We start from the raw sequence: 15,001 nt of genomic DNA on the forward strand, positions 1-15,001 counted from the left end.
CAAGTCCAAACCAGGGCAGATCTGTACTGCCGAGGTGTAAACTCCTGCAGCAGGAGGTTGCGCATCAACTCCAGCTGTGGGTGTGAGAATGAGGACTATGGGGAGCATGTTTAAAATAAAACACTTGTGAACACACAACGGTTGCCTGGAAAAAGCACAAGGGGCAGGCCCCCAACATCATGCTGCTTCCCTGGGGATAAACACTCACATCAGGATTCTGCAAACACCTGGAGAACATGCTGGTCCATTTTCTGCAGCCCTGCCTGGGTCTTCCCCCCCTCCCCTGCTTTCTTGGGGGGTCAGCTCTATGGGAGGGCGAGCACAGAGCAGAGGCCTAGCACAGTCAATCTTGCATGCTAGCAGCCAGATTTCTAGGGAGCCAGGAAGTTTGAATGGGATTTCACAAGGCTCTCTCCCAGCTAAGGGCTGAAAGTCCTTGGGGGAGGTGGACCCTGTGTAGCTGCTAAGTGAGAGCTGCCTGCAGCATAACGGCTTGTCTACACAGGGGAGTTAGCGTGCAGCAGGCCAGGGTGTGAATCTACAGGGGACACTAGCTCCTCCACGCTACCTCCCCCTGTGGACACACTGCGCACTAACAGTGCCTGTGTGTGCATTAGCTTAACACACATTAAGGCCTTGTCTGCATGGAGAGTTAGTGCATGGCCCTTCGGGGGGACTCTCCTGTGCTCCAGTTTGCTGTGCAGTAACGGCCAGTGTGGACATTGCTACAGTGCAGCGAAAGCCTGGAGTGTGGCGGGGCTCGCTACACTTCCACACCTAGCACGTTAAACCATACTAAGGTACTTCTCTCCCTCTCCGCTTGATGCTAGCTTTGCATTCACTTGCTGTTAGTACTGGGTTCCTTCCCCACGGTGCCCCTTGGGCCGGGCCCCTGAACGCACCTGGGCCTCTAGTCTTCCACGTCCAGGTGTTCCATCAAGCTAGAGGCTCAGCCCTCCAGCTGAGCCCCAGCCAATCCACCCTTCCTTTGGGATTGGCAAAGGGACTGTCCCATAGCTGGGCTAAGGCCTTCTGCTGAGCTGTGACCCCTGGAGGCTCACAGGCTAGCGTGGAGAAATAGTTCCATGTGGCAAGTCACTATGCAGTCCTACCGGCCTACAGGGAGAGGCTGTCAGGCAGCAGTTGTTAGAGGAGCTCCTGCCTTGATCCTACCCTCTCCCCAGGAGCCGAGGACGGGAGGTCTGCCGCCAAGTTCCAACAGAGCTAGGTTTTCCCTTGCTAAGCTCCAACCCCCATCCAGGTCTGACATCTCACAGGTGGGGCCCGCTGAGCCTCCAATAGCTCATTAGTGCTGTGTTGCCCAGTGCAGGGGTATCACACCGTGCAGCCAAGCCGATAACCACCACGCAACATAATTCGGCAGTCTCGGTGTTTAGAGTAGGCCAGGAGAGGAAGGGCAGGGCATTCCAGAGAAAAGATGGATGTACAGCGAAAGAGCTTGGAATAGGGAGATGGGCTGATGGAGCCGGGGGGCTACAGAGGGACTGAGATGCACTGGCAAAAGCCCTGAGCCACGGGATGGCCTAGAGAAAGCCTTAATAGTAGCACGGGCCCTGCTGATAGGGCGCTGGTAAAGGTCCATGCTTGTAAGAGCAGAAGTTGTATCCTGGGAGCACTAGAAAAATGAGCACCACACATGGCCAAGTGTCTTTGTCCCCCTCTAGCAGATGGAGCACATAACGAGGTTTCTCATTCCACTTCTGCCTTCAGTCTGACACACCAGGCCCTCCAACTAAGCCACAGCAGCTCCTGGCCTTAGAGCCTGAGGTTTTTGGTTCAGCCTGGAGTGGTGTTACCCTAGGACATGCCCACTGCCTTCCACAGCTGTATCCCATCAAACCTTATTCCCCTATTGGTCTCCTTTACCTACCAACCCCACCCCTAAGCTCTCCCCAGTCTCACAACTCAATGAAAAGTGAGGAGGTCAGGATACTGAAGCCAAGCAAAAAGATTAGGACACTTTCGTGCTAGGACACTAAAAATTCCAGCTTTGGATAAATCCTGTGTGAGGCAGCTGTGGACAAGAGTGGTGTTAAAGGAGCACTCAAGGAAGACGAGGCTGCAACAGAGAAGTTAAATTAATGTTTTGCATCAATCTTCATGGCAGAGGATGTTAGGGAGATTCCCACTCCTGAGACATTCTTTTTAGATGACAAATCTGAGGAACTGCCCCAGATTGAGGTGTCAGTAGAGACAGTTTTGGAACAAATTGATAAATTAAACAGTAATAAGTCACCAGGGCCTGATGGTATTCACCCAAGAGTGCTGAAGCTCAAATATGAAATTGCAGAACTACTGACTGTGGTATGTAACCTATCATTTAAATCAGCCTCTGTACCAGATGACTGGAGGGTAGTTATTGTAACACCAATTTTTATAAAAGGCTCCAGAGGCAAACCTGTCAATTACAGGCCAGTAAACCTAACTTCAAGTACCAAGCAAATTGGTTGAAAACATAGTAAAGAACAGAACCTACAGACACAAATCAACACAATACGCTGGGGAAGAGTCAACATATCTTTTGTAAAGGGAAATCATGCCTCACCATTCTATTAGAATTCTTTCACGGGATCAACAAGCATGTGGACAAGGGTGATCCAGTGGATATAGTGAACTTGGACTTGGACTTTCAGAAAGCCTTTGACAAGGTCCTATACCAAAGGCTCTTAAGCAAAGTAAGCTGTCTGGGATAAGAGGGAAGATCTACTCATGGATCAGTAACTGGTTAAAAGACAGAAAACAAAGGGTAGGAATAAATGGTCAGTTTTCACAATGGAAAAAGAGGTAAGTAGTGGGATCTCTCAAGGATCAGTACTGGGACGAGTACTGTTCAACATAGTCATAGATGATCTAGAAAAGGGGGTAAAAACAGTGAGGTGGCAAGGTTTGCAAATGATACTAAATTACTCAGCATAGTTAAGTCCAAAGGTGACTTTGAAGAGTTACAAAGGGATCTCACAAAACTGGGTGATAGGGCAACAAAATGGCAGATGAAATGCAATGTCTATAAATGCAAAGCAATGCACATTGGAAAACAATCACAACAATACATACACAATGATGGGGTCTAAATCAGCTGTTACCTCTCAAGAAATATAATGAAATCATCTGGATTGTACCCTGAAAACATCAGCTCAATGTGCAGCTGCAGTCAAAAAGAAAGCGAACAGAGTGTTAGGAGCCATTAGGAAAGGGATAGATAAGAAGATAGAAAATATCAGAATGCCTGTACATAAAAGTTCTTGGCATGCCCACACCTTGAATACTGCATGCAGATCTGGTTGCCCCATCTGAAAAAAAAAATGTATTAGAACCGGAAAAGGCACAGAGAAGGACAACAAAAACTATTAGGGGTTTGGAACAGCTTCCATATGAGGAGAGATTAAAAAGACTGGGACTGTTCTGCTTTGAAAAGACAACTAAGGGGGATATGATAGAGGTCTATAAAATCATGAATGGTGTGGAGAAAAAGTGTTATTTATCCCTTCACATAACACAAGAACCAGGGATCACTCAATGAAATGAAAAGGCAACAGATTTTAAACAAACAAAAGGAAGTATTTTTTCCACACAATGCCCAATTAACCCGGGGAACTCATTGCTAGAGGATGTTGTGAAAGCCAAAGATATAACAGGGTTCAAAAAAGAATTAGAGAAGTTCCTGGAAGATAGGTCCATCAGTAGCTATTAGCCAACATGGTCAGGGATGCAACCCCATGCTCTGGGTGTCCCTAAACCTATAATGGGATGGATCACTCAATAAATGCTCTGTTGTGTTCATTCTCTCTGAAGCATCTGGCATTGGCCACTGTGAGAAGACAGGATACTGGGGTAGATGGACCATTGGTCTGACCCAGTGTGGCCGTTTTTATTTTCTTAATCTCATGAAAACAGCTGTTCTTGAGGAATTTTTGTCTCGGGCTAAAATATGGCAAGAATCCCATGAAGAGACAGATACCAATTCTATCCAAACCAGGGAAACAGGCGCCTTCTGGTTGGGATCTGACCTGGAACCAAACCACAGCAGCTGATTCAGACCTAGGAATTCAAAGCTGAGCAGCACCAACCCCGCTCCTCCCCAGTCTGTGAATCTGTCAGGTTCAGATGTGATGTTTTTATTTTGGCCCAGCTCCAGCTTCGCTCTAGGAAGAAACAATGTCCCTTCAGATGAAAATACTGAGCTAGGCCTCCACAGGGCAGGGTTCGATTCCCATAGGCAAGTCCCTTTGTCCCTCAGGGTCTCGGTTTCCCACCTGTAGAATGAGGATGGCATACTTCCTTTCCCTACTAGCTTTCTGCCTAGCCGTTCATAGCGTATGCTCTTTGGGGCAGGGACCAGCTCTCACTCCATGTGCATCTCCCAGCACAATGTGGCCCAAATCTCAGTGCTCTAGGCTCTACTGGAATAGAAATAAAACAACAGTGCTACCTCATCACTCTCTTGCCTGTGCCTGGCCTTGCAGCCATCCCAAAAATAACATGACCAACGGGTTGGGAGGTTGGAACCAGGTGTGGTGGGGGAAGGGAGGCTGTTACCCTTTGTTCCCTGATTTCTGGGCTTGTTCCCATAAGAACATCATAAGATAATCATAAAAATAACCAACTCTTACGTGGTACTTTTCCTCAGTAGATCTCAAAGCGTTTTACGAAAGTCAGTATCTTTATCCCCATTTTACAGGTGGGGAAACTGAGGCACAGGGAGGGGCAGCGACTTGTCCAAAGGTCACCCAGCAGGCCAGTGGCATCTACTGTTCTGTGAACTGCAGCGAGCCCTCTCCTCCCTTCCTTTAGAGCACTGAGGCTTTTCACAGGCGAGCGAGTTGAGGATGGAGCACAGGAGTTGCCATTGGCAGCTTCCCCGCTTCGGTGGGCCAGAGTTGCATTCTCTACGCTGCTCTTGTGCACTGTCTGCCGTGCTAACAGCCAGAGTGCGAGAGCCCAATCAACTACAGCTTCCTCGTGAGCGCGCCCACAGCCACCTGCCGCAAGGTTATTTTCTTCCTCCTTAAAGATTCACATTGTTTGTTGGGGATTTTGACACATCGAATTAGATGCTGTAATCAAGATAAAGCAGTTATTTAAAGGCGGCCCCTGTGGACAAATGCAGGCTCCCACACCTGCGCTCGCTGGCAGTCTCTCTCTGTAGCTGGGAGTTCCTGGAAGCTGTCATTTTCCTTTTTTTAAAATACACACCTTCGCTTCAGCTTGTCAGCCGCACCCGCCTGGCTCATCCATTTTTAATACATTATTTTCCTGTGCCGCAGTCTCCAGGGGCCCCTCTGTACACACCGCACTTATTCCCCTCTCCAGGAGCCTCTTCTCTTTGGTGGCTTTCCAGGGCACTCCTGAGATGTGTGATAAAGGGAACTGAGGGAGCGGCAAGCCACGGGGTTAAGAGATTAAAATCAGAAGACATGGCTCAGTAGCCTAACCCAGTAGCCAGGCATCCCAGAATCACGTCAAAGGTCACAAATGGGGCGAGTTTAGCAGGCTGCACCTGACCTCGGTGGTTGGATCACGGCACACATGGTTCAGGAGAAGTCCACACAGGGATAGCAGGGTAGGCATGAGGGGCATGGGCAGCGCATTAGATGCCCAGGACAGGAACAGGCTGGGGGCTGTGGGTTCGTACTGAGGGGCAGTTGAAGCAACAGGTCTGAGTAGGGTGACCAGACAGCAAGTGTGAAAAATCAGGATGGGGGTGGGGGTAATAGGAGCCTATATAAGAAAAAGACCCAAAAATCAGGACTGTCCCTATAAAATAGGGACATCTGGTCACCCTAGGCCTCAGTCTGGCTCAGCAGCCAGGGCTGTAGTTCAATGCTGAGCTGCGTATTGACCCACAAGTGCAGTGGCAAGCAGCAGCAGGGAGTGCAAACCAGACGGGAAGAGTTTGAACCACTGGGGCCAGGCCCATGCTAGACGTGCAGAGAGTGCAACAGGCCCTGCGGGAGGTGCCTCAGAAGATGGGGGAGGTGCATGGCAAGGGCCCAATGACTGGAACTGGAGGGGATATGGCAGGGCATGAGTAAGATCCAGTGTCAGCACTGTCTGGAGGCAGCTCGCACAGGGGCCTTCTCGTCTGTGCCTCACTCTGGTCACAGCAGGGCTCAGACTTGTTAGATCACCAGAATTAGTTAGTCCAGTTATTTGTGGGTGAATGTATCTGCCTGTGAGAGAACAGGGAAAGGGCAGCAGGTGAAAGACCCTCAGGGATGTGCTACTTGCTTTAATAAATACACTGAGAACAGCCTGCAATATGGGCACCAGCGCGGGGTGAGACACTGGGGGTACATCTACACGGCATGATTCGCCCAGGCTCCAAGGCAGGCCCCCTTCTGCCCACACATGAATCAGTCAGACTCAGATTAGCAAGGACTCAGGACCTCGACCGGGGAGAGGGCTGGGGGGTCCAAGCCTGGTCATTTTGCAGCATGGATGAAGCGCGAGCTGCAGACCCGCATCAGGTCTGCGTAGAGCGGTACTGACTCATTCGCATGGCTGAGTGACCCGGGTGCAGCGATTGTAAGCCCAGGTTTATAACTCAGCACAGATGCTCAAGCACCAGCTAGGACACGCCGAGTAAGACGTAGCCCAGGTCACGCTGGAACATGGTTCCATGGGCTGAGAGGTAGATTAGAGGGTAAGATTAGGAAAGGGGCAGGGAAAATAGCTCCTCTGGGGAGGTGGAGAAAGCAGGAGCAGCGCGCGGCTCTGTTAACAGATTTGGCTGCAGCACATTCAGTGGTGGAAATCCCAGCGTCCCAGGCTGATGGGTTAAAACAGGGCTAGGCCAACGCTGCTGGGCAATTAGGTCCCTCCTCAGCCACATTGAGCCGGTTTAAGATCCGCAGGAACTAGCCGAACCAGAGAAAGCAGGTTTCAGTCAGACTCAGCAGACATGTGCTGGCCCTGGTACTGGGGGGCTGTTGCTCTGGGCTAATGGGAAGCCCCGGGAGCACAACTCTGCTGAAAGAACAGGAATCTCAGGCTTCCCAGGATGGGGTTAGGGCTGCTACTTTTGCAGTGGCAGATTGCCAGGAGCAGTTAACCAGCCAGGCTCTCGCCCACAGCCCTGTAAAGGAGGCACAGCTGTAAACAGCAAGCATCTTCCCAGAGTGGGTAGCACTTATTAACCCCTGCAGGGCAGAAGGTTATTCACAAGACCATGGAACAGACTGACTATTTTAAAGCATCCCTCAGAAGAAACATGGACCATTAGATCACTCAGTCAGGAAAATATCTGTTGGGTTTATAGGAAAGAGTCCCAAAAGCAAAATGGGAACCCTTAACACTTGCACAAAACTACCTTCATTCTGTCTCCATCAACACCTGGATTGCTTTCCTTCCAACGCCCAAGTAGTCTGGCCTTCTCCTGGGCTAGGACGGAGAGCAGTGGAGAAGACAAGCAGAGTGTGGAGATGTAATGCAGCGGAAGTTTGTACAAGCAAGCAGGCACTTGCTAGCTCACACTGTTGGGTTAATATTAGCAGTCACATGCCATTATTCCTGCATTCTAAGGATGGCCTTTCTATTTTTATAAAATCTCTACATTATTTTCCTTTTGAGGACTGACATGACTGCTGGCTCCCCAGCCCTTTTCCTGCCATCATGTACTAGTGGATTAATTCAGTCTCCCTTTAAAAGTTGAAATGTGAGGTTGGAGGGTGCAGAAGAACCCAAAGGATCCCAAGAGGATCCAAGAAAGAGGAGTGGGTTAGAGATGCTCACAGCATGTCCCATATTCCACTGAAGTTACCCAGGTTTTAAGTGCTGGAATCAAACTCAAGCCCGACTTTGAGAAATCAAACTAGTGGAGCACCATAAATGGTTAATCACCTCCCTGAAAGAGACTGCAGGGCAGGAACAATTGTGAGCCTTTTAAAAGGGGGATTTAAAAAACATGCTCAGCTGAAACTATGGTTTGAATCTGAGATTCTAAATTCTCCATCCTCACAAACCTGGGAAGAAAAAAAAAATATAAACCGAGACGTTCTACTTGTCACCAAAAATTGTCATAACAGTCATTAGAAGACTCTGGGCTTATGGCTACCAGAAGAGAAGCACAACATTGGGGACTAACACAGTCACAAAACATCTTGTGGTCCAGGGAGGAAATTGTTTGTCTGTGATTTTGATAAACTATTTCCCCCCATACCGCCACTGATCAGACTATGGGAGGAGATGAGCTGGTGCATGCCCCTGGCCTGGCTGAGTTTTTAAACAATTAGCTACTAAAGTAGTTCTTGCCAATAGAGGGTGTTAAAACAAACTATAAGCAGGAGGAAGGGCTGCTGGGTAAAGCAGATCGGTCACTATGCTGAGTGTGCACATGGACACCAGATGCTACATGGGTGGCAATGGTCTGATGAGTGGAATTCATGAAATAAAATATTCCATGGTCTGATGAGGATTTTGGAAAAGCTTGAATGTAACTAGTCTTCAGCCTATACCCCTTCCCTCGACACCTTTTAAAGGTGACCAGCAAGGGATAAGTCTTTGGGCTTGCGACTTTTTTTTTTTTTTTTTTATGATGCGTAAGGAAAGGCCTCAAGGTCCCCCCGACTCCCAAGTTTTTCCCCTGAACGACTTACGTTGGAAATTCAGGTCCTGGGGAGGCTGGGAGAATGATTGTGATGAACTAGAGATACAGCAACATCACAAGGGCTAAACAAGTGAAAGCTGAGCAATAAAGCAGGAAAGGGATGTTTAGTCTGTTTAAAACTCTTGGTTCTGGCCTAACCTATTTCACTCCAATGCTTAATTAACGTTTTGAACAAAGCTTTTGTTGTAGATTCAACACCTTCACCCCTTCAATTAAGGTGTTAAGGACTCATCATAAGTGCCCTTATACTCTGAGCAGGTCTTCAGCAAAACCAAGGAAGAGAAGATCATATTCCTGATATGTCTAAGGTAAAACCAAACTGGAAAATAAAAATGTAAAATATAAAGGAAATAAAGGATTCAATGTACTGTACAAAACACGCAGAGAGACCCAAACAGTCATCCCTCACATTTCTGTAATAATGTTCCATCCTGAAGGACAACAAAAGCACTTTCTAGACTATTATAGGAATCATTTACCCCCACTGAAACCCAGTCAGTGTCGGAGTGGAACACACCTGTCATTCCGTTTCAGCAACACCAAACAAGCCTTTAAGCAAAAAATTCTTCACTTGAAACTGCAGGGGGAATTAAGATAGGCAGAATGTAATTACCCAAGTTGGCAATCAGCCAGGACATCAGCGTTAATACCACTATGTGCATGTGTAGATACTCACAGTGCTCAATAGAAGCATTCAAAACAACAAAATGATTTCTCAAGCCACACAGAGTACATTAAATACATTGCCCTCTGGCCATTGAGATCCTGGTGGGCATTTGTTAGTGCTGTGAAAGGAGATGAGGCTGCAGGGGAGGAGGAGGAAGAGAAGACCGCTTGTATGCACAGAAATGTGATGGAAGAGTAAGAGTATTTCCTTTCTGATAATGGCTGCAGTCTTTATGGATCTTCCATAGTTCAATAAAATTACTCTAAACAAACATGGACCTTGCACGTTGTGGCAAAACACCAGCATTAACATCTGGTCCACGCTCATGGTCTAAGAGCCTTGACATATCGTCACCAATTGACATTTCCCCTTGACCATCACTTCACATTCTGTCTAGCAATGAACTTCTTTCAGCTCAGAAGCATCCTTCTTCTGACTAGTAAACGAATGTTCCCATATTCCATAAAGGAGGCTGGCTCGCTGCACAGGGTTTGGAAGTTTTTGCTTGTTATGAGAGAGAATATACTAACACACCACCTATGGGAATGCACATTAGTTTATAGTTGAAGTAATTCACTGGGCTGCCCAAAACTATTGCTTTTTCAAAAAAGGGGACTACAAAGCACACAGATTTCCAGGTGTAACAATAAATCGCTAGATTGCATTCACAGCATTTCATTGGAGTTTGGTAGCCTTTTGCATTTGAACTTTTCAACACTTTATGATTGGGTAGTCCACAGCCTAGTTTGGAATGTCTGTGGGTAAACATATACACCACTGTTGTCAATATGCTGGAAGATGTGTGAAGATATACACACACACAGAGTACATCCTTTGTATGCACTAGTGACACATGTATACGTAGCATACCTGTTTGCTAGACAAGACAGCCTTCAGGCATTTCTGTCTCCAAGCCATAACTTCCCAACAGGATTTCATGACACACTGGTTATATGCCTGAGCCTTGTCTATACTAGCTGTTGCACACTGCTAGACAAAGTTATCAGTGTGCCTGCACTAGACAACATGCACACTGTGGCTAAAAGGCGTGTTGTGTGGCGGCTGTCCCAGCATCTCAGGTGTGCCTATACATTTACAGATTCAATCCTGACAAGGATAATCTCTTTTCTGTATAGCACCATGCACAAGGGTCCCAACTGGGACACTTGGGTGCTACCATAATATAAACATTTACATCTACTACTAGGCCTCATAACACCAAGCAAGGCTACAGAACTCAGAGAAGGAAGGGGCTTTAGAAACAGATTGCAATACTACAGATACAAAAGAACTTTAGCCAAATGCTGCTAACAAAGCTTACAGTAAATAATTATATGACATATCCACAGAAGGGTTATCTGGAGGAAAGAAAATTAAAGGGATTAAAGCAGAGAACATCTTCTAAAAGCAACAGCATCACTCCATTCATGAGTTGCTGTGCTTCTAATTAGAGCCAGACACTGAATTTGCATTTATCTTGATTTAAATAGAATGAAAACTTAAAAAACAAGGAACTTAAAGTTAAACTGTTTTCCATTTAATTTGCAAAGTAGCCTTGGAGCATATATGGTATATATTTTGCTTCTCATTTTAAGATCTCAGCCTCGCCAGACCAATTTTCAATTAAAAAACCCAGCAACAGATTTTCAATGTGTGGGAGGGGAAAGGGAAGTGTAATGTCACCTATTGAGAATGGCTGCTTGGGCACAGAGCTGGGTGAAGTACAACCAAGTACTTTGGTCTATGCTGATCCTATGTCCCCTGCTGTCCAAACGCAGGGAAGGGTTTTACTTCTTCAAAATAACAGATTGTTACGCACTGCTGATGACAACCTCTTTAAACAAAATCGGCAGGTGCCAAAAAGCTATTTTGTGAAAACACCCCCATCAAAACGGACCTTGGGGAAAATCCACTTGCAAAATGATAGAGGTTTCCTAGTTTTTGAACCTAAGAGCAAAGGCCGCCACACCAACCACCAAATCAGACATCAAGGAAATCCTTTTGCTAAATATAAGGCATTACAGTTGACAATTATGCAAAGCTTTTTTAAAAAAAGCAGCAAAATGAAAATCAAGAGTTGCTGCTTTCCTGGGCATTTCACACATACCAACCCTGTGACAGAAGAAATGCCCACAGCCAGGGGTGCCATTTGAACTTCCTTCTGCCATGCTGATTCCCATGGCTTATATGGCTGAGACCTGAAGATGGCACCTTAGAGTGGGGCAGTTGCTGTCATGCTCCCTCTTACTTCTGATTGGTCCTTCCCCGGCTGAACATTCCCCATCCCTCCCTGCTCACCCACCCCTGAAGCCAGGGAAGAAAACAAAGCACTTGAGAAACCACATCCAAATTGCATTTGGAGTCGAGGACCCTCATCTCCTCCTCCCTGCCAAATGCAATCCTAAGGATGACGATAGTAATTTTGTTCATCTACAGCATCTTCCCAGTTGGGATTCTCAACACACTTTATAAGCAAATTAGCACTAGTACACCTCACGATTCCTGTCAGTTACGGCTAGCACGTCTCACCCTCATGGATAATATCGGCATGCGGAGAAGTTAAGTGACTCACCAAATGTCACTTGGGACACCTATGGCAATCAGCATTAGACTTCACAATGCTCGACTCCCAGTCCTTTGCTTTAACCTCAAGCCCACTTTTACTCTCTCTCTCTCTCTCCTCTGTCCCTAGAACAGTGGTCACAAGGATCTCACATCTCATCCTTAAAGGAAGCTCCAACTAAGCCATTAATCTTTGGATGAGCTAGGATGCCTTTCACAGCCAGGCAACTCTAGTTCCCAATGGGATGTGAGGGAATGCAAGACTCTCCCTTCTACCAAGTGAAGCCCAGCACCCATGTGGTACTCCCAGACTGAAAGGGAGAAGTTGAATGTGGGACCAAAGTGAATTCAAGTGAGATGTTTGTAAATAAAACATTTCCATCTGGTGTCACTACGCACACAGCAATTCTTCAGGCAGATGAGAGTGGAAACAGATAAAACGTTATACCTTCTAATTCAACTTTAAACTTACACTGGGGTAGTGGTACTGGCAGCTCTGTATTATTGTCGTGCAGGATAATGTGATCTATCTTCTTGAACCCTCACAAAGTAACAATTTAACACTCAGCATCATGGTTTATTCCGCCCCTCCATATTATGTACAATTAAGTGTATGCCTGGTTATTAAAAATAAAGCTCCTGTATCACGGCTTTGAAACACATTACAATCAATTAAATTCCCTCCTTATTACAACATTCAAAATGCTTGGCTTCCCCACGATATGAACTGGGGACAAACAACAGGCCATGTGGCAGAGTGGATGAGACAGCAGGGCACTGGTAACAGGATCTGGAGCCTTTCACCTCTAGCTGAATGATTCAAATCCAGCCCTATTCAGCAGTGCAGGAAGTCATTAGCTAACAGCAGTTTGGTGCCCTATGAGAAATAGTTTAGTGGAGTCAGTCCAGTTCGCAGTCAACAGATGTCCACGTCACAGCTGGTACCCTTGTTTTGTTGGCAAGCTGCAGAGGCGCCAAGGATTTTGTGGGCACGGAGACAGAATGACCCCATCCTTACAAGCAGTCCCTCCAGGTCAGGGTTGAGGCATACTGGCAGGGGGAGGGGGAAGCTGCCACTTTCCTGTTGTATCTGGAGGACTTCAGTCTCCAGAACTGTCAACCCGGCAATTTTCATGAACACTGAATGCATCTAAAAAACCAAAACACAACTAAACCACATACATCTTATGTTCTCAAAGCAAACTGCTTCGATGTCCAGGTAAGGCTCAGAGATTTTTTTTTTCCCCCCTTGTGGGGATGGAGGAAAAGCCCAGGTAAGGTAACCCAGAAGTGTGAGATTCCATAGTACAGCCCTTCTGTGGTCCTGTTAGCTCCCTTCCCAAGTAAATCTGTTCCCATATGCAACAAGAGAGAATCTTCCAGCTTCACCTTGTGGCTCAATCATCTTTATTATTCCTTTTTGTTATTTGTTTTTATTTAAAAGAATTTGTTTCCCTATCATAAAAATTAGACAACCATACAAGCAGCAGCAAAGTCCGTGGAGTTAACCTTGATGGCAGACAGTTCACTGGTGTTCCCTGTGTTTCAAAAGGTCCTATAGAGTCTGTAAATGGAAAAAAAACCCCAAACATGATGGCTGTGGAGAGGAATATCAAGGTGGTTTCGGTTTCTTGCCCCACTGAGGATCCCAAATGAAAGCTGTAGCATGTCAGCAGGACCAAGTACCTCACGCCTTGAGAGAAAACACTTCATACCAGCTCCAGTACCTGGTTAAAAAATGGGAGCAAACGAGCGATTAGAACAGGGATTTACTGTGTTCATTATCTCCTACATCACTAGGAGGTGAGCTGACCCTTTCTCTGCCTTCCTTACTCTCTGTTCACCAGCATACAGTAGTGTCTTGCATGGCCTTGTAAACCATTTTAAAAAACGAAAGGCATGCATTATGCTTTGATATATCACAACATGATGCAAGACTGTCTAATCACCTCTTATCTTCTTTGCTCCTAATGAGCACTTTCAATCTGGTGTCTTCCTGGTGCACTGATGAAGACAGCAGACCCTTCTGTTCAGACGTGCATGAACTAACTCTTCCAAGCTCTGACAGCACTATGATCTGGGGCCCTGGAAGGCAGGACTTCCCCCAGCAGGATACAATTTGTACACTCTTCAGAGCTGCTTGGGTACTCATCTGCTGAGCAACCAATGGAGTTCCTATTAATTCTTCCTAAACCTGGTCCCATCCCACTGACCACCACTTAAAAAAGGCAACACCAGAATTCTAATATCTGTCACTGTTTACACATTTCTCTTCACATCTTCATTAATTAACAAGCTAAGTGTATGTGCAAAATCTCCTCTTTACAACCAATTTTTCCCTGAGGAGCAAAAGGCAGCAGGTGCAACAGGGGTTACCAGGAAGCTAATGAAGAATACTCTAACAGTTAAAAATGCCCTGCAAAGGGGAAAAAAAAAAAAAAACACACAACCACACACATCACTGGGGCCTTTTGGGGTGGGGGCTTCTTTCTGATTAATAAGAATGAGCTGAGAGGTGAAATTTTTCCTATCCTGTTCCCCCATTTTTTGTTTTTAACATAAAAATATCAGGACTATTAAGTCCAGTCAGGTTTTGCCAGAGAACTAGAGTGGTCACTGAAGTCACAGTGACTTGGTTGCACAGAAGGGAAAAGAACCCAGGTCTCTCGAGGGGTGGAAATCTCTGGGTAAGTTTGAAAATGGATTGTGAAACACTAATCAACAATTACAAGAAAAAGGCTAGAGCTGGACTACAAAGCCATTTAGGCACCAAGCCTCTAGGGCTAAGGGGATTTACGTCACAATGGAGGCCAATGTTGCCGATCACGCTCTGGGTCCAGTCTGTGTGGCATGCCCTATGATGTGTAGTTCTGACAATCAGAAAGTGGAAAGTGTGTAGGGTTACCATACGTCCTCTTTCCCGGACATGTCTGGCTTTTCGGCACTCAAACCCCTGTCTGGGGGGAATTGCCAAAAAGACGAACATGTGTGGGAAAATGGCGGCTCTGCTCCTCCCCGACTCTTCGGCTCTTAAACAGAGCCGAAGAGTCAGGGGAGGAGCAGACCCTCCGGCCGCGGCGGCTCTGCTCCTCCCCTGACTCTTCGGCTCTGTTTAAGAGCCGGGCTGCCCAAGCGCTACCAGGTTC

The 15,001-nt window shown here is 46.6% G+C and overlaps 1 protein-coding gene across 2 annotated transcripts in view; it reads right to left on the reverse strand.

Annotated features, from left to right (window-relative positions):
- Positions 1 to 12,417: 12,417 nt before the first annotated feature.
- Positions 12,418 to 15,001, reverse strand: part of COP1 (COP1 E3 ubiquitin ligase) — a 205,685-nt gene continuing 203,101 nt past the window's right edge. For both annotated transcript variants that reach the window (XM_034778467.1, XM_034778468.1), the window contains exon 20: positions 12,418 to 13,582. In XM_034778467.1, the coding sequence (XP_034634358.1) occupies positions 13,565 to 13,582 (18 nt within the window). In that variant the 3' untranslated portion in view covers positions 12,418 to 13,564. The remainder of the gene's footprint in view (positions 13,583 to 15,001) is intronic.

Source organism: Trachemys scripta, chromosome 8, assembly GCF_013100865.1.
Source record: "Trachemys scripta elegans isolate TJP31775 chromosome 8, CAS_Tse_1.0, whole genome shotgun sequence".
Lineage (NCBI taxonomy): Eukaryota > Metazoa > Chordata > Testudines > Emydidae > Trachemys > Trachemys scripta.